The sequence below is a fragment of the Vidua macroura genome, chromosome 10, assembly GCF_024509145.1.
Source record: "Vidua macroura isolate BioBank_ID:100142 chromosome 10, ASM2450914v1, whole genome shotgun sequence".
NCBI lineage: Eukaryota > Metazoa > Chordata > Aves > Passeriformes > Viduidae > Vidua > Vidua macroura.
The window spans coordinates 20,423,383-20,451,115 of record NC_071580.1 but is presented as its reverse complement, the minus strand read 5'-3'; the positions used below and the strand labels follow the sequence as shown (position 1 = coordinate 20,451,115).

The following is a 27,733-nucleotide window of genomic DNA, read 5'->3' as shown; positions in this document are numbered from 1 at the left end:
CTGTGCTTGCCTAAAGCCTCACACAGTTTCGGGGAGGTGGATGCCTTCTCCTCCCTCCCAAATATGCCATGGGTGCAGCACTCCCCTCTGGCTGCTGCCCGTGTGTCCCCTCTTTCTGGGGGAGCTGAGCCATGAACCTCATACCAAAACCACAGCACAAAGCCCCAGGGCCCTACAATGCCATGGTGGGATCCATAATCCTTCACGTGGCAAACCTACAGTCCAAGTGCAAGGCTCAGATGGAAGACTTGAGCCCAGGAGGGAGCAATAAATCACCCCACTAATGGCCAGTGCAACATTTGCCCTAATTTAAGGGCTGCTCCAAGAGCTCCTCAGAGCTGGCAAGGCCTGCACCCATGATAGTGTGTCAGACAAGTGCAGGATGAGGCTCTGCCTCAGCTTTCCCTGTGGGAAGGGACTCTTTCTGCCAGTGCCCAGGCTATGGCACAACCCGCATCTCTTCAGCCCGGAGGAGAATTAATTGATTGTTGATTATGGGGGCTGGATAAGATTAATGATGTGCTTAACTATCCATTTCATCACATTTAGGCACCAGGGGTGTGTTGGTAAATGCTGAGGCACAGAACTCCTCCGTGCTGCTCAGCAGGGAGGATGCTCAGCACTTAACCCCCCCACAATCCAAAGCTGCCCACGGATCCATCATCCTGCCTGCACACTAGGAATGCTGCACATCCCAGTGTCAGTTTGCCAGCAGGACTCCTTTGCCAGGGCTGACATGTCTGGGGGTGGGAAAGAACATCATTGAGGGGCTGGTGAAACTCAGGCTTCTTGCAGCGAGATGTCATCAGTGGAAGTTTGGGGGAAAATAGCTGCAAGTTACCGTCACGTCCAAGGGGTGATTGTAAGGACATGGCCACAGGGCTGGATACAACTGGGACTCCCAGCCAGAGCTGAACCTCTCCTATCCCCCCCTCAAAGGCTCAGAGGAGGGATGTGTTACACCTCTCACACAAGGCAAACACTCAGTCATGGCACCACAAAGCTCTGTCCCCACTGCCACCTCCATCTGCAGCTCCCAGAATCACAGAATCTGGGAATCACAGAACCTCAGAATCTGAAAATAACAGAATCATGGAACCACAGAAACTGAGAATAACAGAATTGCAGAATGACAGAATCTGAAAATAATGGACTCACAGAACCTCAGAATCTGAAAATAACGGAATCACAGAACCAACAGAATCTGAGAATGCCAAAACCAGGAATCACAGAACTACAAAATATGCTGAGTTGGAAGGGATCCCCAAGGATCATCAATCCAGCTCCTGGCCCTGCACAGACACCAGAACAATCCCACCCTGTGCATCCCTGACAGCATTGTCCAAACTCTCCTGGAGCTCTGGCAGCCTCGGGGCTGTGCCCATTCCCTGGGGAGCCTGGGCAGTGCCCAGCAGCAGGATGGATTATGGAAGCACTCGTGGCACACAGCAGCACTCTGAGGGCTTTTTACTGCTTAACGCTCCCCTGTATCCTGCATCACAGTATTCCAGGGGGCAGGAGTCCTAGAAAGAGCCAGGGATAAGCAGGATCTCTCGGCTCATCCATCCCTGCTCCTGCCCGAGGCAAGCCACCATCACAGCCTCTGTGGAAATGGTGCAAGTGTGGGGATATTCAAGCATGGGGGTATCCAAGCGTTTCACTTTCAAAGTAAATCCTCTCAGCACCTGGAACTTGCACTTTTTAATTACTCTCTCAGGGAAGCTTAAGTCAAAAGAGAAAAAAAAAAAAAAGAAGAAAGGAAGAAAGAAAGGAGACATTGCCTCTACATTAACTTGCTCTAAAACTCTCTGGGGATGCAGAGTGGCATTTTTCCTTCCTGGATTTTAAAATAGCAGCTTCTTCAAGGAATTACAGATTCAGCAGCGATTCAGAGAGCCCTGACCTGCCCCAACCCTCACCAGCACCCAGCAAACCAAGTCAGCAGTGCTTCATCCATCCCATGCCCCTCTGTCCCTCCTGTGGCAGCGCTAACCCCATTTTCCAGGTATCCCTAAATTCACGCTTGGGTGGGGTTCCCTTTTGGGTCCAGCGCTTTTCCAGGGCAATCCCAGTGTCTTTAAGCACACCTGTGGCGCTCTGGCACAGCAGGTGATGAAAAGCTGCCTCAGAAGCAGCAGTGCTGCATGAGATTATGCCCTCAAGCAAGCTGAAGGTGTGGAGAGCACTGTCAGGTGCAAAGGCACTAAAGAGCCTGGATGATCCAGCCTTGCTCTAAAAAGAGATGTGGAAGCACCAGCAGCACCCCTGGAAGACGGGCAGTAGGGATTGAGGACAGAACAGGTCAGGAAAAAAGGAGAAACTGTGGCTCATTGCATTTGCAGCCTGCCAGAAAGAGATTCAAGGCCCCACTTTCTGCAAACAATAATTTATCTTAACAAAAAATACTGTCGCCTCAGCCCAACACCTTGTGCACAAGGCTCATAATTTTTTTATGAGCCCCCCCCCCCAAAAAAAGGGAGGAGATGTTTTCTAGAAACCCCTTGTGCATTTTGTAGACACCACCAACACAGAATCTATCTTTAATTACATTTAAAAAATAAAATAAGAAAAAGAAAATCAGTTTTTCAGCCTTCAAACTGGTTAGCCCCAGAGATGGGTGTTTTAAAATGCTCTCCTTGCCATCCTGCTGTCACCCTGAGTGGCCGAGATGCTGGCTAGGACACCCTCCCAGACGCTGTCAGCTGAGAGACACCATCCAGGCAAATAAACACCCACACGAAATCGTGTGCTACAGCGAAGTGTCATCGAGAGGATGCTGTGACTACAGGGGCAGCCACTTGGCACAGCTTCCCAGGGCTCCCGCTTGCCCCCCGGGGCAGTGCAGGGGCACTGCTGACACCATGCTCCCTGGGGACACACGCAGACCCCGGGCTGCCACCCAGTCCATGCATTTGATATGATGATGACACAGGCAGCAGGTTGGGGGGAAAAACAACAGAATTGGGCAGGTTGTCACCCACAGGCAGGGGCTGTCACCTCCCACCTTCAAAGCATGGCAGGAGCGCTGCTCTCCCACCCTGCTTTCATCTCTCTCATTATCCTCCCTGCACACATCCAAGCAGGGAGCAGGCACGTGGTGCCAGAGGTTTAATTGCACCCCTACATGGTGCTCTCCTGCCATCCCTTCCCTCCTGCCTCTCTGTTGGGGAGGGGGCTGGCAGGTTGTTCTGTGAAGATTTTGCCCCCATACCTACTTTATAATGATCTGATTGCCTTTCATATTAAGCCAAGTGCTTCTCCAGGAACATCTCAGCCTGGCACAGCCACGGGGAGCCCAGCAGGCAGCCAGCAGTGCCAGGGGGTGCTCTGCCATGCCACCCTCTGCCAGGCATCCACAAATTAATCCTGAGAGCTTGCCATACTGGGAGCAATGCTGAGCCAGGAGAGCTGGGAGGGTACCTGCATTCCACCTTCCCAACCATGCCAAGAAAGGAGACTCAGCACTTAAACACCCCATCAGCCACCAAATCCCAGCATCCAGGCCTCAGCACAGGGAGCAGAGCACGACCCGGGTGGAGGAACAGGGAAGTTCAAGCATTCCAGCCCTGAAGTATCCTCCTGCTCCCAAGGAGGGAGCTCAGCACAGGACCCCATGCCATGCCAGAAACCACAGCACATGGGGACAGGACAGCCCAGCAGAGCCTTGTCCCCAGATCCTTATCCCAAAACCTCATTTTGGTACAAACTTCACCATTTTGTAGCCGAACACACAAATTTTGGCTCGCCCGGAGATGCTCCTGCCCCGGGGCCATCTGAATTACAAACAGCACCCGCCTCATTGTGTTCCCTTCTTTCAGCACTGTACAGGCAGAAACTCATGAGATAAACTCATGAGATAAACATGAGCTCCCCAGCATCGGGCTGGCATCCTGCAGGCACGGGCTCTGTCTTCTCCCTGCTCCGCATGACGCAGCCGCTTAATTAAACCAGCCCTGCACCTCGGGAGGAACAGCTTAGATCCGCCTTGGGACACATGTAAATTAAAGTCAGAGCCGGCCTGCCATGGTTTATTCATGGAGGGAAGTAAAATTCAATGTGGTTTTACCTGTCTCGGGGTTTTTTTTCTGCTTTTCTTCTCGTGGATGAGAAATGAATTGGAGCAGGGCAGGATTTCAAAGGTGCTTGCGGGGTAGGAAGCTGCACAAGGCATATTAGAGGCAAGAGGACTGGATGCATCCCTGTTCACCTCTCCCAGAAACCCACCCCGGGCCCGGAGGAGCAAATACCTGGTTGATGGAGCGAGGTGCTCACAGACTGAAATGCTCACCAGAGTAAGCCCCACGTGCTTCACTGGAAGCAAAATGCAGTCCATGCTCACCAGAAACAATTTTCCTCCAGAAAGGCTTACTTGGAAAAATTAAGGATCTCTGGATGCAAAGGAGCTTCAACACCAGCTGTTTAGGTGACATCATGGCCCTAAACAAGGAGTTTAAGCCTCAAGCAGGGCATGGAAGCAGCTGGTTCAGGCTCCCACAGGCCTGGCTGCTCACTGCCTGCAGCTTCCCAACAGGTCCATGCTCACCCATTTAATCACCACTCTGGGCTTCACTCTCTCTGTTTTTCACGGTTCAGAGGATTTTGAAGGTCTGAAGAGAAAATCTGTCCCAGATGGATGGGAAGAGAAGAGCAGGCACGCCCTGGGCAGACGGTGCCATGGGGCTGCCAGCTTGCCACGGAGCAGGGAGCCCACTTTGCTCTCCAGAACAGCCAAAGGGGGGGAAAAACCCAGCAGTTGTCATGGTCACTTTCCCAAATCACTGTTCCCCACTCAGGTTTTGTTCTGTTTTAGTTTCCACTTGGCTCCAGGCTCACTGCCCAGTCCCATGGCACAGCTCCCTGACCACAGCTCCACTTCCTTGCCATAAACCAGCCACTTTGAGTGATCAAACTGAATAAATTAATCAAACTCCATACAAGTCACACACATACACAGGGAGGTTCACAGCACAGCGAGCAGCAGACACATGGCCATGGCACTACCAGGCACAGGCAGCCCCTCACCATCCTCACTGCCCCAGCTCATTATTCTGAGTTAACAAATGAAAGGGGGATGAAGTTGTCATCAAGGATTTGATGCTATTTAACCTCCTCATATTCTTCTTTAAAAACAGATTTAGCAGCTGCAGCCTGACACAGGCTCTTCCCTCTGCCATACCTGCAAGCAGGAGCTTCCAGTGCCTAAAGGGGCTCCACAGGCCTGGAGTGACAGGACAAAGGAGAACAGCTTTACATGGACAGAGGGCAAGGTTAGATTGGATATTGGAAAGAAATTCTTGGGTGGTGAGGCCCTGGCACAGGTTGCCCAGAGAAGCTGTGGCTTCCTCATCCCTGGAAACATCCAAGGCCAGTGCCTCACCACCATCTGTCATCCACAGTGAACCTCACAATGAGTCTGGGGTAAAAAAATGGAGGACTGATTTTCAGGCCAGGACTTATGTCCCAAAATCACAACCCCCAGAGATGCTCTACTCCCACTCCAGGCATCAGGCTCCATGAAGAAATATTTTTTTCCTTCACAAACTGCAGCAATGTGAAACTCCAGAGTTGCCAGACACAGACTGGAAGAGGCAATACTCCCATGTGCCACCTAACCCAGGATATTTTGCTCACCCCTCAACACCTGCATGAGCTATCGAGCCACCTCATCAACAGGGAAGTGAAAGGGCACAAAAATTCCTGGAGGATCTCCGGGAGAAGCTCTTCCCCCAGGTACAGAGCTGCTGGCAGGGGCTAACAAGTGGTTACAAGCCCCCTAAAAAAAATGCATCTTTTCTTTACAACTAGGGATTTTGGGAACCACTGATGTCACTCCGTAATCCCAGCCCCTCTTCTGACTGGAAAATTGGGGTGGCATTGCCACTGGGCTCCCCAAGGCACAGTCCCCTCCTGGCTGGGAAGCAAACATCTCCCATCCCTAACAGAAACTAATTAAGCACCTCTTCCTCCTTCTCCAGCTCACGCCACACAGTGTCCCCTCGATCTAGAGAACATCAAGTGCTCATTAATTACGTCTGAAGTGCTTCCTCATTAGTGCTGACACCATGAAGGAAGAGTCACCCCAGGACAGAGCTGGGGAGAGTTTCAGCCACAGGGCCAGACTGGCACTGCTGGCACGGGCAAGGACATGGGGACACACAGCTTCCCTGTGTCCCGCCACAGCACTGCAGGACATCGTGCCTGGGGTCACACTGGGGTGGCTGAGATGTCCCAACATGGAGCAGGACATTGCCACCCTGGTGGAGGTGAGCCCTGGGGGGCTGTGGTTTGGCTGACCACACCCGGGAATAGATTTGCCATGGGAGGATGCCCCAATCAAGGCACATTCCTCATCCAGCCCAAGAGCACCATGCAAGAAATCAATTAGAAAAACAATTAAGAGAGCTTCCCAATGGGTATTTATAGCATAACAAGCCATAATTACTATTCCTGGGAGGAAAGGCACCTTCCTACCCAGCTGCAGAGAGGACACAAGGCACCAACAAGGGTGGCACCTTTAAAAAGCCCTTCCAGCCCAACTATTCTATGCTTCCATGATTCCCACACTGGGTCATCCCTATGCCACAGTGGGGAGGGCAGGCAACCTGCTCTAGAGCTCCTGGACAGAAAAGGACCTCCTGCAAGCAGTGTGAACACTCTGGCACTGTCCATTTTGGTGCCACCACTGGGGACAGGACAGATGTCCAGAGCTGCAGGGTGGAAGAACACTCACTGACCCCACCTCTGAGCCCAGACAGCTTCCCCCTACCTAAATTTCCACCTGTGTCTATGCTGGTGATAGCAACAAGCAGGCACAAAGGAGTGGTCTCCTCCATCCTCAACATCTGCTACACATAAGTCAAAGCCACCTGAGATTGCAGGGATTTACTGTACATAGGCAGCTCTGGAAGCTTTTCTTAGCTGTGAAATATAATTTGCACCTTGGGCTCTCTAAGAATAAGTTGTCTTCAATAATAACACATGATTAAGAGCTCAGGAGCAGATCCGATGTGAGGCAGGAGATCTGTGATAATCCCAGGTCTCTCCTGTCACCCCCCCCCCCTCCAGCACTGCCACCCTTGCTTGCCTGGTGTGCTGAAACAGACATCCATGGCAGAACCAGAAGATTTAGCCAGAGAATGACAGTCCCTGGAAACACCCAGAGAACCTCTCTGCCATGCCCACAACCATTTCAAATGCTCTGTTTTGTATCAGTGCAAAACCCATAAACATCAAAGTAATCCCTGCTTGTGACGAGGGTGACCAGGTCCCTCTGCACCATGGTTGGGACAAATGCCAGTGTGCACCAACCCCTACCAAAGCTACGTCCAGCGCCAGGGCCGAGCTGTTGAGCCTGGATGCAATACATACTACAGTAAAGTACAAAATAAAACATAAAAGTGCAAGTCAATATCGTGTCTCTCCTCAAGGGCAATTTCCTCTCTGGGCTGCAGACCCAGCAAAGCTGCTTGAGCCAGGATAGAAATTCAATTCATAATTCTCCCTGTATATAATTTTCCAGGATGACCCTGCTTTTACAGACAACTTTTAGGCAGCAAAGTCCAGAGACCAGACCTGAGGCTGAAGCTCTCTACCTTCAGCTTGGCACACAGTTCTCTGCCCCACAACTCTCCCCCAGAACAGCAAGGAGATGGCAGTGTTGCAGTTGAGACAGGCACACAGAGTATGGCTATAAAATTTCAGAAAGCTTCAATCCATACACAGCAACGCCTTACCACTTCAGAAGGCTGCAAGCATCTCCCCATCTTGCTCTTTAGCCTAACTTTTTATCCCCTCATGTTCATGCAGTGCCCCTGTGTGCCCTCTGTTCCCTTTGGAGGTTGGTCAGTGCCCCTGGGCACCCCATGGCTCATTGCTGTCAGTGCTGCTCACTGCTTCTCACAGCTGGACCCACTGGGGATGAGGCTCAGCCCCACTCCCACTCACCACAAACTGTGTGCCTACAGCAGAGCTCTTCCTGCACCTACCAGAGCATCATCCCAGAGAGGCCCCAGGGAGGGAAGGGATGAGACAAGACAAGGACAGCATTATCCCAGGAATTGCTCCCTGCTCACAGGGATGGTGCTGCTGGGAGCCCAGCCATGCTCAGGCAGGATGCAGCCACACTGAGAGCACCAAGGTGAGCAGCTTGTACCACAGCTCTCCTGCCTCAAATCCATTGCATACAATAAGGATGACACAAGCAGATGAGTCCTGGGCTGAACACAAAAACAAAGCGATGAAGCTCCCTCCATGCCATTAATGACATTTTCGTGGCTGCTGCTGGAGCCTAGGGTGGGGAAACAGCAATTCCCCCTGGGGTGGGTGCAGAAGTTAATTTGGGGTGCCCACAGCTCTGGTTTGATGCTCCCACAGCGAAGGCACAGAGGCTCCCTGGCCGTGAGTGCTGCCCTGGCTGAAGACGGATGGGTTTTCCCATGGCTCCTCCAAGGGCCTGTTTGCGACGCGAGCGCCGCTTTGATTTAATCGCCCCGCTCCTCTCTCCACGCATCCTCTGCCATCTGAGGCGCCGGGTGTGACAAATGACCACTTGTGCCACACTCGGAGCTGACACCCACGGCACCGCTCCATTTGTCACCATCCGAGCGCACGGTGGGATCGGAGAGGGGAGCAAATTAAAACCTCGCTATCTGCACTGATTACTTTTCCCTCATCCCAGCGGGCTCCATCCTTCCAGCAGCGTCCCAGCTGGCAAATCCAACCCACACAAGCCTCCTTAGACAGCCAGGGGAAAGCAGGGCAACTCGTTCCACCTGGGCCATGGATTTTTCACCACTCTGGGTCTCTCACTTACTAAAACATCATCAGTGAAGGGCTGTTTCCCCACACAAAGCCCAACTGCAGCCCAACTCAGCTTCCAAATGATGCCTTGTACAGGGGAGTGGTGATGAGTTATCTCATGGCTTGAGGGGGGAAAATCCATTATATTATTATTGTTATTATTATAGAATCACAGAATCATTAGGTTGGAAAAGCCCTCCAAGGTCACTGACTCCAAACATTAACCCAGCACTGCCAAGGCCACCACTAAACCATGTCCCCAAGTGCCACATCTACACACTTTTCAAACATTTCCAGAGATAGTTATTCCTTCACTTCCCTGGGCAGCCTGTTTCAGGGCTTGGCAGCCCTTTTGGGGAAGAAATTTTCCCTAATTCCCAATCTAAACCTCTTGAGGCCATTTCCCCTTGTCCTGCCCCTGTTCCCTGGGAGCAGAGCCCAATCCCCCCAGCTGTCCCCTCCTGTCAGGAGTTGTGCAGAGCCAGAAGGTTCCCCCTGAGCCTCCTTTTCTCCAGGCTGAGCCCCTTTCCCAGCTCCCTCAGCTGCTCCTGGTGCTCCAGCCCCTTCCCCAGCCAGGGTAAAAAACTCCTTTTTTTCATGTTTTAAGTTATTACTGTTATCCTACACTGGCGCCATGGGCTGTAGGGTGCAGCACAGCCCCAAACATGGGTGAGATTCCCACCCCTTGGCAAGCAAACCGCAGCAAGACGAGCCATTCCCAAAGGAGTTTTCTCGTGACTGTAAAAAAAAAAAACAAAAACAAAAAAAACCTCAACAACCCAACAAAAAAAAAAAAAAAAAAAAAAAGGAAAAAGTTATAGAAAGGCTTTAAAAGTCCCTGGCTGAGTCACTGGGTTTGCCAGGTGCTGGCTATTTGCAAACAAGGGTGAAACAATGCGGGTGCCGGACATGGGCCGGATCTGGCGCTTCCTTGCAGCTCTCCCATTGTCCAGGAGAACAATCCCTGCTCCTGCTGGACAGCAAAGGCCCCCGACGTGCTGGCAGCAGGGTGAGAGCCAGGTCTCCTGGGCTGGGTGAGTGGAGAAGGCTGGGAAAGAGGGGGGGGTTTCACAGCCCACTGCCGCAGGGATGCTCATGAATATGCACGAATGGAGCTCTGCACCCCAAAATTCCCCAAAAAATTAATTTCCCCAGGCTCTTCAGCTGGCACAGGAAGTTTCCTAAATGGATCATTAACAGAACAAGGGTTTGGATGCAGTTTTATGCCTCCATTTGCAAACAGTCACAAGGAAAGACCCTTAGGTGAGTGGAAAAATCAAAGGAGGATTTTTCTTCCTGTTTTAAGGCTGGAATCAATGTTATAAACACTCAGAAGTTCTCATGGTAGGGAAGAAAAAAGACATAAATGGCCCATGGAACGATTTATAAGTGGGAAATTTGATAAATGGGAAAATAAAGCCATACATGGAAGCTAATCCCTAATCCCTCTGAGGTCACTGCTGCAACAGTCCAGCTTAGGAATCCCAACCCTGCAATGCTCACTTGGCCCTCACTCACACCTTGTCTGGGGTGTTTTCTGTGTTTCTCCCTTTTTTCTCCTTGGACGGGTCTGGGTCACAGGGATGATTTGAGGACAGGGACAGGGAGTGGTGGCTGTGGTGCCCAAGCTTCCTCTGTGACAGCAGCCAGGACTCATGGATCCTCCCCATCCCTGTGCTGGGGGAAGGAAAAGGGCCTGAATCCATCAGAGGCACATTTGGGCTAATAATGTCTAATTAAGAGTTTCATTAAAACCCATCACACTCATTAGAAAAAAAGTTAACAAGGTTTTCTGGACATTTTCCTTGCAAAATTATTACAGAGGTTAATGGATGCCTTCACTAAGGCATAATTTAGGAAAAATCACACTTTTTTTCTTTTTCTGTCTCCTTTCTTTTTTTTTTTTTTTTTTTTTGTGTGTGATTCCACTCTTTCTCCTCCACAGTGTGGCCGTGGTAAAACTGGGCTGCCTGTTCCACCCAGTGGTGGAAGCCGGGAGATCGCTTCCAGGCAAAGGCAAAGCCCCTCCAACAAAAGGGGAGCATCCCTCCCTCCCTCCCGATTCGGCAGGAGCAGGCAGAGCTGCCACTTTCCAGCACAGCCCGAGCAGGGAGAGCGGCTTGGGCTGATGCAGGATGGGAGAGGGGCAGGAAACTTGATATTGTGCCAAAAAAAAAACAAAAACAAAAGGGAAGGAAAAAAAAAAAAAAAAGGAAAAAATGGCCCATTTTGAGCAGTCAGAGGTTTGTGGCTCAGCTAAGCCTGATATAAAAAACACCCCCTGGACATCTTTGCTGCTGTTCAGGTTGGAAAGTGCCCCAGCTGCTCTGATTTGGGTCTAAAAGCAGCTTTTGGGAAGGCTAGTGGGATAGTGTGTACAGGTGCCCAAGCCCCATGGAGCAGAGGCACAGCAATGCACGGGGAGGAGGAGATCCACAGCCCCCGAGTGCTGACTTTGCCCAGCTGTGGGATGCTGGGCAGGAGGAAAGCTTGAAGTCCCAATTCCAACCCACAGGGAAACTTAAATCATCATGAGCATCACTGGCAGACACTCCTTTCTGCCAGCTGCCAGGCAGAGACCCCAGTGTGCATCACCTGTTTGTCCACAGCTTTGGAAAGGTTTGGGAACAAACTGGTTCACCTAAACTTGGTCCCCAGTAAAGAGCTTCAGGAAGTGCTGATGGTTTTTAAGCCCAAATATTTATTTTTTGTCCCCAGCCCTTGTTCTACCTGGCCCATTCTGGGATGCTGCTGGCCCCATCCTGTGCCCTGCTAAACCAAATCCAAGGGCAGGTGGAAGGAGAGAAGGGCAGGGCAAGCACTTTCTTTTTACCTCTTTGTTTTTCCCCTCCTGTTTTAGAAGATAAAACCTAAAAAAACCCATCATTTGTAGGCCTGGAATGAGCTGGAATGAGATGCTGGAGTGGTGGGGAGGAGAGAGGTCAGCACAGAGGCTGGAAAGAAGATGATTTCCAGCCACGGGCAAGTGCACAGACCAGCAGACTGGAGAAAAAATAAAAAATTAAGCCATGCTTAAAAGCTAAAAAAAGCCTTTTCTGCAGCTACTGCCAATGCCTGGTGTGCTCACCCCACCCCAGGCGTCGAGGCAGCTGGGCATGGAGCTGCAGCACACTGGGATGGGATAGATACAGCTAAAGGCACGGGGAGCAGGGTCTTGTATCCCCATGACCTGCCTTGCTGCCATTCACCCATGGGACAAAACCAACATCACCTTCATCACCAAAGAAAACCTCTCCTGGGTGCCCCAAAATGGTGCAGGGGCAACAGACTGGACCATGGAGCAGGGAAAAGGCAGGCAAGGGCACAGCCAGAGACCAAAAATTCCCAGTTCTCAATACAAGCAATAATTTCATTGGGAAAATTTGACAATTCCCTTGTTTTAAGTGATAGCAAATTATTCTACTACTAATTGCAAAATGCTCACAATTATTTAAAAAAAATCAGTTTATAAATCACATTGTTTCCAATCTTCTGTGATGGATAAGTAGAGGGAATCAATAATTATCACCAGGGCTGCTCGGCAGGAGGGGAGGATAACAGGGGAACCAGCATGGAGCTGCTCACTCCTCAACACTCAAGGTCGGTCCTGCCCCTCCCGCTGCTCCTCTCCCCGATTCATTCCTCCACACAAAAGGCAGAAGGGAAGGACAAACACGGCAAGGAGACAGAGAAATCAAAGGGATGAAGGAGATCAGGATAAACCCACGCAGAGCTTTGGCAAAGGCCGGGCAGAGCCCAGCACATCGGTCAGCAGGTGAGGAAGGATGGGGGACCTGGCTGGAGATGGGATGGGGAGCAGCTGCTGTGTGGAAAGCCAGGGATGCCTGGAAGCAAAGCTGCTTGATGAGCAGCCTTTGCATTGCAGGCAGTTCAGCCCAGCTTTGCTCTTGTTTTGTGGGGTTTATTTTGATTTTTCCCCCCGCCAGGTCAGAATTCCAGCTGCTGGAGCAGACAGGCCAGCAGCGGCAGATTGGAGGCTCCTGAACCCGCCAGCACAGGAATTTGCCAGGAGGGGAACACTGAAAGTGAGACAAGGCCGGGAAGCAGCAGGAGTGCTCTCTCACCCCTTCTTCCTGAGTTTATAAATACAACATAGAAATTCTGCACAAAGCTAGTTCAGTCCCAGACTTTTTCCTTCTCCGTGCACCCGAGTTACTGCCCAGCACTGGGAAGGTCAGAGATAAAGCCAGCACGATTCCAGCAGACAGAAACACAGCACCCAGTCCTCAAACTCAAAAGGGATGAAAGCCAAGAGACACAACAGCCAACATTCTAGTGAGGGGTTCCTTTGCCATCATCAGGTTTCAAACACCAGGAGAGAAAGGGTTTAACAATCTTCCTTGGGGAGAAAAAGCGAAATCCACCCAGCCTGCTCATCCAAGGTTTCCCCGACATCCCAGTGATCCCGCTGGCACCTCCTCCCCAGCACCGTGATGCATTGCCCCTTGACCACACAAGGAAGCCATAAAGCAGGGCTGAGGGACGGGGCAGAGCAAGACAAATGGATTTAATATCAGCCCGAGGAGAGCGTGGGCTCTCTCACACACCAAATGAATGATTCATTTGGGATTCAGGCAGAGCCTCCATCTCACACTGCCCCACCACCCCCACGGGCACAGGGTGTCCATGAGGATGGGCTGGGCAGTCCACTGGGTTTTGGCACACAGCTGAGAGCTGTGCCAGGGAGTCTGTGCCAAACCAGCCTGGGATGGGAACAAATAACGGGGCTGATCCACAAAGACAATTCCCCTGTCTCCCACGCCCACCCTGGCGCAGTGGTGGCAGCAGCCCCCCATCCCTCTGACCCCAAAACAAGAGGATAATCTCCTCAGGGCTCTGAGTACCCCCAACAAAGATGACGTTGTGCCTGTGCCTCCCTCGAGCCGTAAGTGCCGCTAAAAGCCGGGATTAATGAATCCCTGAGAGGCCCAAGCTCCACTGTCAGCCCAAACCCACTCCAGCCTAATGGTCCCATGATAGACACAGCCTCCTTCCCAGGGGAGCGAGGATGAGACGGAGCTGGGGGAGCTAAACCATCCAACCCTATCTTTTTCCCCACCATGCAGGAATTAAGCCTATTTCTTCTGCCTTCAAATACTGAGGGATTTTCTTTTTTTGGTTTTTTTTTTTTTTTTTTCCTTGGTGACAATTCCCACAAGCTCATTAAGTGTCGCATCTCAGGCTGATGAAGGCTTGGAGCAGATGTCAGGAGTATGTGCTTCCCAGGAGCCAGGGCACAACCCTGGCAGCTTCCCTGCCAGGCACACCAGGCAGAGGAATACAACCCCTTCTGAGAAAACAAAGTCAAACAGAAAAACAAGGAATTTTTATTTCTAAACTTTGCAATGTGCCACCTCCTGCCCACCAACCTTCATGAAGGGCAGCAGTGGGCTTGGGTCCTCCCTTGCCAGCTCCAAGGCCCTTGTGGATACAAGGAGGAGCTTAATGGCCAATGAACTACCACAGAGCCAGAGTCCAACCCAAGGTCAGATTTTTATTCAAACGCAGTTAATTTTCCAAAATTCAAGATGTTAACCCTGCATCAAGCTTTTAGGAGGGGTTTTAGTGAAATTCCAGGAGATGAGGGATATTTAGGATTTGGGTTCCTCAGCAGCATTGAGCAGGGCTTTCAGACACATAGGTGTCATTCAATCCCAGCCTTTTCTCTGTCCTCCTGACATGGGAACTGGAAAATACTTGGAGCTCTCCTCCACAGACAGCATCTTACCAGCACCCATGGAATCATCAAACAGCACATTCCTGTCATCACAGACGTGCTTGGTGCCATTTAACACCTGCTCGCCCTGCACCCACAGCATATTCTGGTGCCTTTCAGGATCCTACATGCTGCCAGTCAATCTATAAAGGATATTCCTACTCCTTGGAGCTGCCAGGATCCCTTAATCTTCGCCTCAAAGACTCTGAATACAAAGCACGTTCCCCATGCAAAGGCAAAATGCTCACCAGGAGCTCAGCAGTTTCTCCTTGGAGATCGGTGCTGAGGAGTGGGAGCACAGCTGGAGACAGGCACCAGGGCACAGAAAACCCAACAAATTCCCAGTTTCCTGGGGTCTGCTTGGTGTGGCTTTGATGGCATGAACACTTCACAACCCTGGTGGAGTTTGCACAAGGAAAGGAAATAAGAAAAGCCATGGGGATGGGTCTAACACCCACCCTTGGCAGGTTTGTTCCCGTGCTTCTTGTCATGCTGTTGTCAATCCTCTGCCCTTCCTCAAGCACTCAGAAGGCGCATCATGGTCCTCCCAGGGGTCAGGAGCACTCAAGACCCCACCATCCTCCAGCTGGCAGAAAGGTCAACACACCAAAACCCATGGTTTTACATTGTCACTGTTTTCCTCCATTTCTGGCAAAATGACATTACTTCCCAATTCTAGTGTTTAGCTAAAATTAGTATTTGTTTTCCCATGATGAGAAATGTCATTTTGCCATATAACCATGTGTGCTTTCTGTGTGTTGGTTCAATAGCAGAGGAATGTCTCGCCAGAAGCACTCAGTTTGCAGAGAGCCCTCCCTCTGACTGAGCACTTCGGCTCCTCACAGGAATCTCCTGGTGGGAACAAAACCATCCTAAAGCTCAACCACAAAACTCACAGGAATCCCCCAGCCATGCTGTTTGAGAAAGGATTCTGGAGGTTTCCTGGTTGTCAGAGCCCTGGCACAGGAAGGTGTCACCACACCCACCTTGGCCAGGTAGGAATGAGGCTTTGGGTGGTGAAAACCTTCACAAGTTCCCAGGTTTAGAGCAAACCATCAAACAAGCTTCTCCACAGCCTGAATCCCAGCTTTGCTATTTCCACATATCCAGAGTTACAGGTGGAGAAGAAACACCTTGAGGGACTTCCCAAGGAGCATCACAGCCAAGCCTAGTGATACACACATTCCCCTACCTGCATCAAAAGAGATCCAAGTTGGACCTCTTCCCGTCACAACCTGCCAAACCAGCCCTTAGCATGTTGACGTTCTCCTTCTTCCCAACCCTTCCTTGTCAGGAACCCTTCCTTGGAACACAACCCTTCCTTGACCTTCTAGAAGCTATTTGGAGCTGATAAAACATGGTGAGTAAAAAGCCCTCTCCTGTCCCCTCCTTCCAAGCAACATGCAAAACCAAGACCTTAATTAGGGAGAAGAGAAGGAAAGGGCAGCCAATAGAAAAAAAAAAAAAAACCACTCCAATGGTATTTGGGAAATATTCACCACAAGGGCAAAAGGAGACGAAAAGCAGTGAGCAGTGTTTCCATATTTATAACCTCACACTGCAGGACTCCAGCAGGCAGCAGCACGCTGGCAGCGTGGCTGGGGAACCCAAAAACCAGCACAACAATTCCAATTAACACAGAGAATCAGAGCAGCCCCAGAGCAGCCAGGCCTGATGGCAGCTGCCCAGCTCTGCCAGGGAAATAAGGAGGCAGATGAAAGAGTCTGTCCAGCAAATGCAGCACTTTGAAGGCACCACATCACAGAGGTGACTTCCAGCAGGGTGGCAGCGGCACCAGCACTGCCACACTGCTCACCAGGCCTGGCCACTGACCAGAGCACACCGAGAAACCACAGGCCGACCACTGCTCCCAGATTCCTGCCTGCTCCCTGGAGCATAATCATATCAGGGGAAGTACTGCCTACTGCACAAAACGGTCTGTTTGGGGACAAACATTTTGATCTAAAACAAACACAAAGGGCCTGTTGCCCAAAGCCAACCTTACCTTTGCAAGCCACGTTGTTCTCGGGCTCGTAGCCAGCCTTGCAGGTGCAGCGGCCGATGGGCACCATCCACTCGCCGTCGCCATTGCAGTACAGCTTGATGGGCACGTCCACCTCCTCGGCGTTGGGGATGCAGGTGCCGCGCGCCGTCACCAGAGAGGTGCTCTCCGCGCCCGTCATCGTCTCCGGGAAGATGGCGAAGTTCTGCACCACGCTGGGGCACTTCTTGAAGAAGACCCTGACAGACAGCAGAGACATGCAAGCCCCGTAGTCCTGGAAAGCCAGGTAAAAGCCGTTGCGGGTCAGAGGCCCGAAACTTCTCACTTCCGTGTTCACCTTCATCAGCCGGCCCCCAAAGTCCACCTGGGAGAAGCTCTCGTCAGCAGCGATGGTGTCCACTTTGAGGTAGGGTGCCTCTGTCCAGAAGGCAGACTTCTTGGTGGCAATGACAGAGTCCGTCTCGTAGTAGTAGAGGTTGAAGGTCTCCTTGCAGGAGCCGGGGACGTTGGGGAGGCTGCTGCAGTCCCGCACAGTGAAGCGCATCTCGGTGTAGATGCGGTGAGCCCCGCGCCGGTTGATGAAGGTGGTGAGGAGCCAGTTGTTCTGGTTGGGCTCGAAGACGTTGCACACCTGGTACGTACGGATGGTGTTGAGGTTCTCGTCGTAGCCACTGACTTCTTCCCACTGCAGAAAGGAGCAGGGAGAAGTGGTGAGAAGGAGGAAGAGGGAACAGCAGTGGCCGCTCACCCTGCACAGGGCAGGGCTGGGAGGACAATCCCAAAGCTCCAGGGCAGGGCTGGGAGGACAATCCCAAAGGGGATGAGGAATGTGGTTATGGGCACACAATGTGATGCACATGCAGAAACACCAACCAGGCCAGGACCAGAAGAAATCCCCATCCTCTTACCCCTCCATGCCTCTCCCCATTGCTCTCAATTGACGTTAAAATGTCTTTTCCACATGGGCAACTGCCTTATCTGCCCTGAGAGGATGTAAAAATGGGAAGAAAGATGGCCCAGGCATCTGGAGGCAGGAGGGAAGGCAGCACATGAGACTACAGCTTCATTAAAGCCCGAGCCAGAACGTGGGCTGGAGAGTGAGCCTGACCCCAAGCTCCCGGCACAAGGGGATCATTTCCCCCGGCAAAGAAAACCAACTAAATAAAACATTACTGCTGTGGAGAGAGGAAATATAGATTTGCAATTCGATTTATAGAAGGGCATTAATATAATCCAGGCTACAATTTCAATTAAGGGACAGCAGCAAACTGTGAATAGTCTATGATGGCATTAGAGTCCTACAGACAGATTTACAACCTCATAATCCATTCATTTTAACTAATCCATGTTTACAGTCTCCTCATAACAGCATTATTCATATGGCAATCTTTAAGCAGCTCCCTCAGTATCAGGGATAATTTCCAGGAGCAATGCTGCAGCAGCGTTCACGCCTGTGTTTACACAGGGCACAACGGGTGATGCCACCCTGCCCTGTCACACTGAGTCCTGACAAGCTGATGCACCACAAACAACCCTGAAACCTCACAGATTTTTTCCCTCTTCCATTGAACAACCACATTTCTCAACTTTTGCCCAAGCTTCCCTCCTGTGAACCACAGCCTTGATGTAACAAAGCACAGGTTTTTGTTTTGTTTTCAAAGCAGGGTCCTCCTCACGCTGCCAACAAATGCAACAGAACATTCACTCCCAGGCCCACCTACTCAGCTCTGCTACACTTAAGCCAAGACCAGAATTCAAGGTTGCACACTGTTGTTAAGCCATGGTTACCAAACCAGGAACAAAGCCTCCCTCATCCAGCCCAGTGTTCTTCCTTCTCATCCCATGCCAGGAAAGCACTGCAAAACCCCCTCTCTCCTCCCCTGTGCACAAGGCAGGGGGATTCAGTGCCCCTTCATTACCAGGCACCTTTTCAGAGCAGGAGCTGTACAATCCTCCCTGACCAAGGGGGTTGCCATTGTTTGCTGTTGCCACCTGGGCTTTGCATTACAGCCCTGCCTCCAATTAAGGCCAGACAACGAGCTCTCCTCCAGCATTAACACCAGCCCCATGGCTCCACTGTCTTCACTGCAGGAATCCTCCTCTTCATCCTCAAAAACCTCAGAGCCTCAAAACCCAGCCTAAACCTGTCAACAAACTCCACTGCACTTCAAGGTTCCCTGCATTTAGGAATAACATGAAATGCCCTTGGAAAACCCTCAGTAGAGTCCAGGGCCAGATCCTGGCACTGCCTTAGCACCAGAGCAGTGGTGGAGTCCCCATTTCTAGAGCAATGTAAAAGCTGTCCATACAGCTTTTGTGGCACTTGGGAACATGGTCAGTGGTGGCCTTGGCAGTGCTGGGTTAATGGTTGGACTTGATGGTGTGAGAGGGTTTTTCCAACACAAAGGACTCAGTGATTCTGTGATTTTAGATAAAAGATTTGGCATTTTAAATACTTTGTGGAAGATTTAATACACACTCCTGCAAAGCAGAAGCCTCCCCAGGAACTCTCAGAGGAGTGAGAATTGGATGGCTGCAGGGTGGCACAGAGGGCTGGGAGGGATGCACACAGTGGGATGCAGGGCTGGGGCTGGGGAGGGGCTTTACAGAGCTGCTCTGCAGAGGGTGAGACCACCATGCCTTACAACACAAGCTCCCCGCCTGCCTCACACAGGCTTTCAGTGACAGCAGCTGCAGGCAGCTATTTATATCCTGTCTCCATCACCTGCACGTGCCCCTCCTGCATTTTTCCAGCAATTTATCTGGGCCCAGAATTTTTCCAAAGCAATTCAGTAGCAAAATACCCCAATTCAAGGGGCTCTGACACGTCTGGAGTGGATTTCATGCCTGCTGCAGGTGTGGCCCAGCTTTGGTGATAGTGTGCAAAATAATTTCTTTTGAAGACTTGGCCAAGCCAGTGACACCCACTCAGCCTGGCATCCTCTCCCCTCTGGTGTCACATCCTGGAGTCCCCAGGGATGGGCCCTGCTGCTGCTCCCTGCCTGCCGGTCCCACCGTGGTGCCCATCCATCAGCTCACATCCCCTCCCACCCGCAGCTCCATCTCTCACTTTTTCTGCCAGGAGAATGTGAGTCAGGTTATTTTATGCTTCCATTCCTCAAAGGCTCGTATTATATAAAAAAGATGTTTTAAGTGCCTCAGGGTGTTTGGTTCCTCATTACTTCATAAAAGTGACATTAATAGCCAAGGAAGAGCACTGCCGAGTGCAATTATGGATGATGTTCCAGGTATGAAAGCTGTTTGGAGCCTGCTAATGTTTCCTAATTATAAACCTTTTGGCACAGGGAGAGGGAAGGCACGAGCAGGGGGATGGAGAGCAGTGATGGGGCTGAACCCTTCAAGAGGAAGGAGGACAGGAAGGGAAAGAGAAAGCAAGGAGATGGAGATAAGCTCCATCTTCACCAAGTCCCAGGACTGGCTTGGGGAAGGATGCTCAGCCTGGCTCAGCTGGACAGCGATGCCCTGGCACTCCACACCAGCCCTATGGGGCACTGCTGCTCCCACTGTGACTCCTCTGGCTTCCCAACAGCGTTTTACCCCTATAAATAGTGGGGTTAAAAGCATGGACCTCTCCTAGATCACATAAGGGTCAGCTGGACAAGTGGAACTTACCCCTGAAGGTGGGTTGGCGGTCCAGCCCAGCTCGGCTGTTGCCGTCCGCGTATCCATCAAAGTTTCTGAGGAAACAGGAGAAAAGGAAAGTAATTATTCCCTAAATTTTCCATTACTTTGTGAGCACAGAGACGTGGGAAAACACTCAGTAGCTTTCCCAGAGCATGCACCTGACCCTTGGAGAGCTCAGGAATAAACAGCAGGTGCCCTAATGGACTGAAGGCAGTTTTGCTCTGGAGCAAACGGTGCAGGACAAGACTCTTTGCAAGGAGCCATGGCCTGAACCCAGCTCACACTGCCAGCTCTGACCCTTCCCTGCCCAGGAAAGAAAAATACTATCACCAACACAAAAAAGATGATGTATTTCACCGAGTCACATCATTCCCTACTTTTAGACGGAAAAAATAAAACAAAACAACAAAACACAACAAGAGTAATTGCGAGAGCAACACCATAAAGAAACAGATGGGGAAAACCCTCCAGGTTTTATTTATTTGTTTGCAGCAAGCAGACATGCAGACTAATTGCCTCAATTCCTGCATCCCGACCAAACAGGAGATGTGCCGCTGGCAACTGGCAGAGCTGCGCATCCCCAATCCCTCCCCTTTCCTGCATGGTCCCAGGTACTCACAGCAGTGCCAGGAAAAGAGGTGCAACCAGAGAAATAAAGGTCAGGAAATAAAAATCAGCCCAGGAATCTGTGCTGCCGCCGGGCTGCTGCTTTTAATCTCTCCACGGCTGCTCCAGCAATCACAAGCGGGAAACAAGGCTCCAATTAATCTTCCAACCCCTCCCTTTGCCGGCCGCTCCAGGATGCGAAGCTGGAGAAGCGTGACCAGGAACTCCCCACCCTGACACGAGTGATAAACGCTCCCAAAACCCCTCCCAGGGCTGAGCATGGCCTCAGGGCAGGGGAGCAAGGCAATCGCCAGGCATGGAGTGAAAAGCACTGGGAGCTGGCAAAGCTTCTGCACCTCAAACAGGTCTCAGGATGCTGCAGTGGCATTGCCAGGAGTGTTCAAAGCCCACAGCCCCCCTGCTTTGCACGGAGCCAGGCTGTTCCTGCTCACAGTGCCCTCGGAGAGGAGATGTTTCACTCCTGCTCCACTTGGGAAACAGAAAAGCGTGGTGACCTTCACGCTGTCACACGTCACTTTAGAATTTTGGTCATTTTCCATTTGGCAGAAGGCAGCTAAAAATGAAGTATCCCAACTGCAATTCCTCTCCAGCCTTGAATTATGGAATCCAGGAATGATTTGGGTTGGAAAGAGTATTAAAGCTCACCCAGTTCCACCCCTTGCCATGGGCAGAGACACCTTCCACTATCCCAAGCGCCGTCCAACCTGGCCTTGGACATTTCCAGGGATCCAGGGGCAGCCACAGCTTCTCTGGGAAGCTATGCCAGGGCCTCACCACCCTAACAGGGAAGGATTTCTAACATCCCATCTAACGCTGCCCTCTGGCAGTGGAAAGCCATTCCCCCTTGTTCTATCATTCCAGGCACTTGTCAAAATTGGGCCAGGGGCTTGTGCTGCAGATCTCAGCAAGTTTCTGTTCTCACCACCCCTCACCTTCCCACCACCTCCACGCCTTCCTTCCCTTCCAAACAGCCCAGCCCCTAATTAAACAGCCATTAATCCTTGCAACAGCCCTCCAAATGAGCAGGAAGATGTGTACAGGCATAAATGGGTGTGGAGGTGGAAGCCACAGGCCATGCAAACATCTCCCAGTGCCCCTTGCCAGTCGGCTGCATGGCAAGGCATGATCTGAGAGCCCCTAAAACACTTGGTGTTCTCCCCCAAAGCAAACAAGACGTCCTTGTGCCACACAGGGGAAACTGAGGCAGCACAGAACAGGGAAACACGGGCATCATGGCCAGGCTGGGAACCAAGCTGGCTCATCCACCCTCTGTGATACATAAGGACAGGCTCCACTACAGGAAGGGCACTTGTTCCAAAGGTTTATTCAGAAAGGCTTTTCACTCCATCATGTCCCTTCCTGTCCCACACGCTCACAGCTTCCTTCCCCAGGCTTGGAGAGAGGAATGTACTTTTGATAAAGCACAGCCGCCTGCGGGACGGCAGCACGCGAGGACCAGCTCTGCTCCGAGATGATACTCACCAGGATCCCTCCCAAAGTCTCACCCCTTCCCTCCTCCTGAGTTCCTCCCCAAAGGCTCCACATTCTGGAAGGAAAGCAGGAAGGCGCAGCAGCAACGCTGAGGAAGACCTCAAAATAACTAAGTAAATAGAGAAATTAATTAACAATAAATGAATAAATGGAAAGAAACCGCAGAGAAGCTTTCACTTTGGATGTTTCTGGAGTCCCTGGGTGATTCTGTGGCCTGTGACCAGGGAAGTCACATTCAAGAAGCTTCCACCACAGATGCAGAGCTTGTGATGCAAAATGTGGAATATGCAAAAATTTCTTAAGAAAGGACGTTCCTTAATGTTTGATCTTCATAAGTTTCAAGCCCAATCAACAAGAAAGGAGATTCAATCTGTGAAACAGTGGCTCACAAGCTCTAAGTGATGCCCAGGTTTTGGGAAGAAAAATCCTTTTCAGTAGAATTGCCTTGTTAAGGTCTGGGGCTCCACATGTTTCAGTGATCTCAGTCCTAGGGGAGGTTGACAATGCTTGGGAAGAAGGATGTGTGTGATGTGCCACCGAGAGTGGGCACACCCAATGCAGAACTTGGAGGCCACAAGGACATTCAACAGACCCCCCAAAATCAGGAAGAAACTGATGAAGCCAACCCAGCGACTGTGCTGAAATCAGCCCCAGCTGGGTAAAAGGTAATTCTGGCAGGGGCAGGTCATGACCAACGAGTCACAGACCACTGACCCAAGAAACCACTGACCCAAAAGAAGAGAAAGACTGATCATGTGGACTAATAAGCATGAGAAACAAGATAGTCATTAACCAACAGAAGATAGAATATTAATTAATAAGAGAATATTGTAGCCAACAAATGCTAATTCTTTTGATTGCTAAAATGTATAAATAGTAAAAAGCTTTGACAGTTGGAGTGCTTGAACACCACCAAGCATCCAGGCTTGGGCAACTCTGAAATAAATAATCAATCTCTCTCTCAAGTGTGTAATTATTGGCTTGCTGCATACTGGATCCCATTTTTGTGAACAACATTTGCACTTCAATGGCTCCATGTTTCCAAAGAAATTTGCAAAGCAAAGGAAAAAGAGGGCTGAGAGCCTGACCCCCTATAGACCATCTCCTCCACAGATCCTGTCCTGTCTCCCAAGGGCACTGCCATAGACAAGACCCATAAACTGGAAAAATGGTTAATTTGGGAGTTTTTTGTTAAATACAGTAAGATGGTTAAATCCCCCCCTTCGAGTTCAAATTCCTGCTGAGCTCACCCAACCCTGTGACTGCAGAGGCACTGGCATCAGAAGGACATGGCTCAGCAACTTCCTATTGACCTCTCCTATTTCCTCTTGCAGGAAACCTTGGATTTTACTTCATTTTCTGTGATGAAAAAGTGACACTGTGACATTGGTGGGGCACTTATGGCCAGGCTGCTTGAGGCTGTGGCTGCTGAGCACCCTCCTTCAACAGGAGAGGGTTCCCAGATCCCCAATCCTTGCTGAGAAATGGGGAACAAGATAGAGATCCCAACACCCACATCTGCAAAATATCCCTACAGGCTGGGGGACCCAGGATCAACGCCCCACCTATCCATCACTTGGGACTGGGCAAGGAGGACAGCCAGGGAACACTGCTAATGAGGGGATTTAGTGCAGATCAGTGCCTGAGCAGCCCTAATGAGTAGAGAAGTCACACGGACACCTTGCACCTCCCATCCCACCTGCCTTGCCCTTCCGTGAGGCCCAGTCCTTGTTAACTGGCACAGGGTATTAATTAAACCCCCAGGGGAACATCCTTTCCCTGCACCTCTGACATCCAGCATGGCATCATTGGCCAGGTCGAGTGAATCATGTCACCTGTCACGTGGATCAAGCAGTCCCACCATGCCAAGCTCCGTGCCCAAGACACTGCCACCCCCTTCCCTGCCCCAGGCTCGCTCCCCCAGCATCTCCCTCCACACCTGCCCACCTGCACGTGGGCACAGCGGGTACCTGGGGATGCTCTGCCATCAGGAGGGAGCTCAACACGTTCACTGGGAGAAGTCTCCGAGATCGGAGGCTCCGCTGGCCAGGCTGTGACAGCCCAACCCCTCATTAGGGAGAGAGGAGCTCTGCTACTGAGAGCTGAGCTCTCTTGGAGTGAAGAATCTTCAGCTGTATACAGTAGATTTTCTTTAATGGACACATTACTTTAAACTAAGCCTTCACCATCTGTTCCAGTCCCTAATTATCAATACAAAAACAAACGTCTACTCACAATTACACTCGTAACAAGTAAAGATGCCAGCAATTAGAATGCACCAGCTTCCCTGTACCGAGCAGCGCTTCCATCTGGGATGGCACTCGTGTGATCCAGGCAGGGAGGACTCGCTGCTGTCCCAGGCTCCCCACACCCCCCTGGGCAAACCTGGTCAGAGATGATGCCTGCGGCAGGATAAGCTGCGCCTCAGAGGAGTGAAGGATGGGCTGGCATCCTTCCAACAGCAAGGAAAAAATAAGTTATTTGGGCGAGAATAGCCTTCATCTCACACCAGCTGATGCCGTCTTGCCAACCACTCTTCCCGCAGGACTGAAGCCTCTTCCAGAAAAACCTTTCTGAACTGTCCAAAATGAAGCAGAACTTATTTCCCAAAACTCCCAGCCTGAAACCCATATTTCAGACCTCCCAGCGGCAGGTTCTTGCCGATCAGGCCATGAGAAGGTGTCACTTTTTCCTAGAAGGGGGCGGGGTCGGGCTGCAGGCAGAGACACACAAAGGGAGAGGGCCAACCCAAACTAAGCCAGCCTGATCGCGTTTTGACGCTGTTATCTGGAAAGAAAGAGATACAACAACAAATTTTCTGCTCGGGGAGGCCACAAAGACAGTTCAGCAAGTGCATCACTCCTCAGTAATTGCCTCGGGTCCCTCTCCCGAAGCAAGGAACAGCAGCTCTCTCCCTCCTGCAAGAAGATAACGGCAGGAACCAGCCTAAGGCACTCCAAAGCAAATGCTTGGGCATATGTAGAGAGACACGGGCTCGTCTAAGACAACCAAGAGGAAAAAGATAGAAATTAAGCAAAATAAGGAGAGAGGAGGCTTGATAACAACAGATGGGGAGAGGGAGATTTGGAAAGTATGCCAGCTGCTGGAATAAGCCCCCCAAGATACGTGGGGAGCAGGGAGGTGGGTGCTGATAGCTGAGCCTTTGGAGGGAGGGGAGGTGGGAGGGCAGGTGAGTGAGGGGTGGGGCAGGGCACACAGGGCTCGGGTTTGGGGTGCAGGGGACGCTCCACAGGTGAGATCCTCAGAGACTCATCCTGATGTGCCTCAGTAAGTGTCAATGGGGTCAGCACAAAATCCAGAACACATCCCTGGGCACCCCCAGCCCTACAGCGTGGTTTTCTGAAGGGGAACAATAGCAAGGCTTCTTATCCATAAGGAAAGCACTATATCTTCCCCTCTATTTCACGCTCATAAATGCCAAGTTTGCTTCCTACCTCTTCCTACCCTTCTGAGAGCTTCAGCAAAATCAGCCCAAGGCGAACGCACAGCTTGGGAAGCTTCTGTCCAAGTTTGGTGACATTACCAGGGAAAGGGAATGACAGGGAAACAGCGCCAAGACGCTTTATCCTCAAGCCTAGTACTAAATAACACTAACTGCTATGGTATCACAAGCTCTGCCTTCCCGGGGCTGCTGTGACTTCAAGCCATGTCCACGTGCAGGTGGCACCATGGTGGCACCATCATCACCACTCCATACACTCATGGCGTGCATCACCTCTCGATGCCAATGGAAGGAAAGTCCCACAGGTGCCGGCGGAATAATCAGAATTTAATTCTCACTGTTCCCATAGGTTAGTTTATCCTCCACTCCACGCTGGTGAGATCTCACCTGCAGCACTGTGTCCAGCTCTGGAAGGACATGGGGCTGTTGGAGGGAGTCCAGAGGAGGCCAAGAAGATACCTAGAGGGATGGAGCAGCTCTGCTATGAGTTAAGGCTGAGGGAATTGGGATTGTTCAGCCTGGAGAAGGCTCTCATATATTGCTGTTTCAGTACATAAAGGGGCTCCAAGAGAGCCGAAGAGGAACTGTGGAAAAGGGCATGGAGTTACAGGACAAGGAGGAATGGCTTCCCAATGACAGAGAGTACATTTATGTTGGATATTGGGAATAAATTCTTCCCTGTGAGGAAGATGAGGCCCTGGCACAGATTGCCAAGTGCAGCTGTGGCTGCCCCTGGATCCCTGGAAGTGTCCAAGGCCAGGCTGGATGGGGCTTGGAGCAACCTGGGACAGTGGAAGATGTCCCTGCCCATGGCAGGGGGTGGAAGAATAGGAATTTTACAGTCCTTCCAACCCAAACCATTCTGGGTTCTATGATTCCATGAAAGCATTCAAGCACACACCAGGAAGTTGCCTGAGTAATTCCAGGTTCCTCTCTATGACCACATTTCTAACCACAAGTCCACGGTTGCCTGTGCAAGTTTTTAATATATCCTGAAATTTAGACTAAGTTAGGAAAAAGCAGGAACACAAAATCCATACAGTTCTGCCACAGGGATTAAGGCAGTGAGCTACTGCAGGTACATCCCACCCAAAATGTCTCTTCTGCTGGGGGTCTCCCCATTGGTTCCTGCTTGGAACTGTGAGGGGAGTGCTGCTGTGCTGGAGCCAGCACAGTTCCTGCACAGCAGGAACGCCGTGGCATCTCCCAGACGGTTTAATTACAGCACTGGAGTGGCAGCAAAGGTACGAGCAGGATCAGCCTCTCCCCTCCAACAAGAGCTGCTGCTCTTCACAGCTTCCTGAGAGCACTGACTTCCCCAAGCCGCTTCCAGCATCTCTGCGCTTTCAATCAAAAATATTACAGCAACAACTAATTACGTCCCATCATTCCCAGGGCTCTCTGCCTTTAATGGTGCATTTTGCTGCTACAGAACGACGGTGGAACAGCTCTGGAAGTGCATAACGAGCTCTCCCCATCAATCTCCCGCGGGTTCGTTATGAAGGATTACCCACCGAGTAACAAACCCAGACACGGAGGGGGAGGATGCGCTAAACAACAACAAGTCAACACAAAATATTGCCTTTCTGTATTTTAAGGGTCTGTGCGAACCTCTCAGGAGAGAGGAGCAGCTGAGCCTGCTCTGCAAAGACATCCCAGCCATTGCCAGCATGAGGAGATCTGTGGTGGCCAAAAAACCCCTCACTTCCAGCTGGAAAGGGAAGGAATTTCTATATATCAGGCGAGAACGAGTGTGCTGTGTCAATTTGTGATGGGATGCATTAAGCTGTGGCTGCACAGCACAGTCCTGGCCTCCTCCGGGATCTCCCGTCAATGCCATGGATTTCAGCGAGCAATGAAGATGCATCGCAGCAGGGCAGGCGATAACTTAATGAAGCTCAGATTTGGGGGTGTTTGCTCAGCAACTACAGAACAACTTTATCAATAAAGCGCTGCCTGCTGCGCCGCG

At 51.1% G+C, this 27,733-nt stretch overlaps 1 protein-coding gene across 2 annotated transcripts in view; it reads right to left on the bottom strand.

The window, feature by feature from the left end:
* Positions 1-27,733, bottom strand: part of EPHB1 (EPH receptor B1) — a 77,343-nt gene that overhangs the window by 32,033 nt on the left and 17,577 nt on the right. For both annotated transcript variants that reach the window (XR_008438555.1, XM_053986011.1), the window contains exons 2-3: positions 20,172-20,236; positions 16,542-17,223 (exon numbers count right to left, since the gene is read on the bottom strand). Coding sequence is in view for 1 of the 2 variants with exons in the window: in XM_053986011.1 (XP_053841986.1) it covers positions 16,542-17,223; positions 20,172-20,236 (747 nt within the window). In the remaining variant the exon portion in view is untranslated. The remainder of the gene's footprint in view (positions 1-16,541; positions 17,224-20,171; positions 20,237-27,733) is intronic.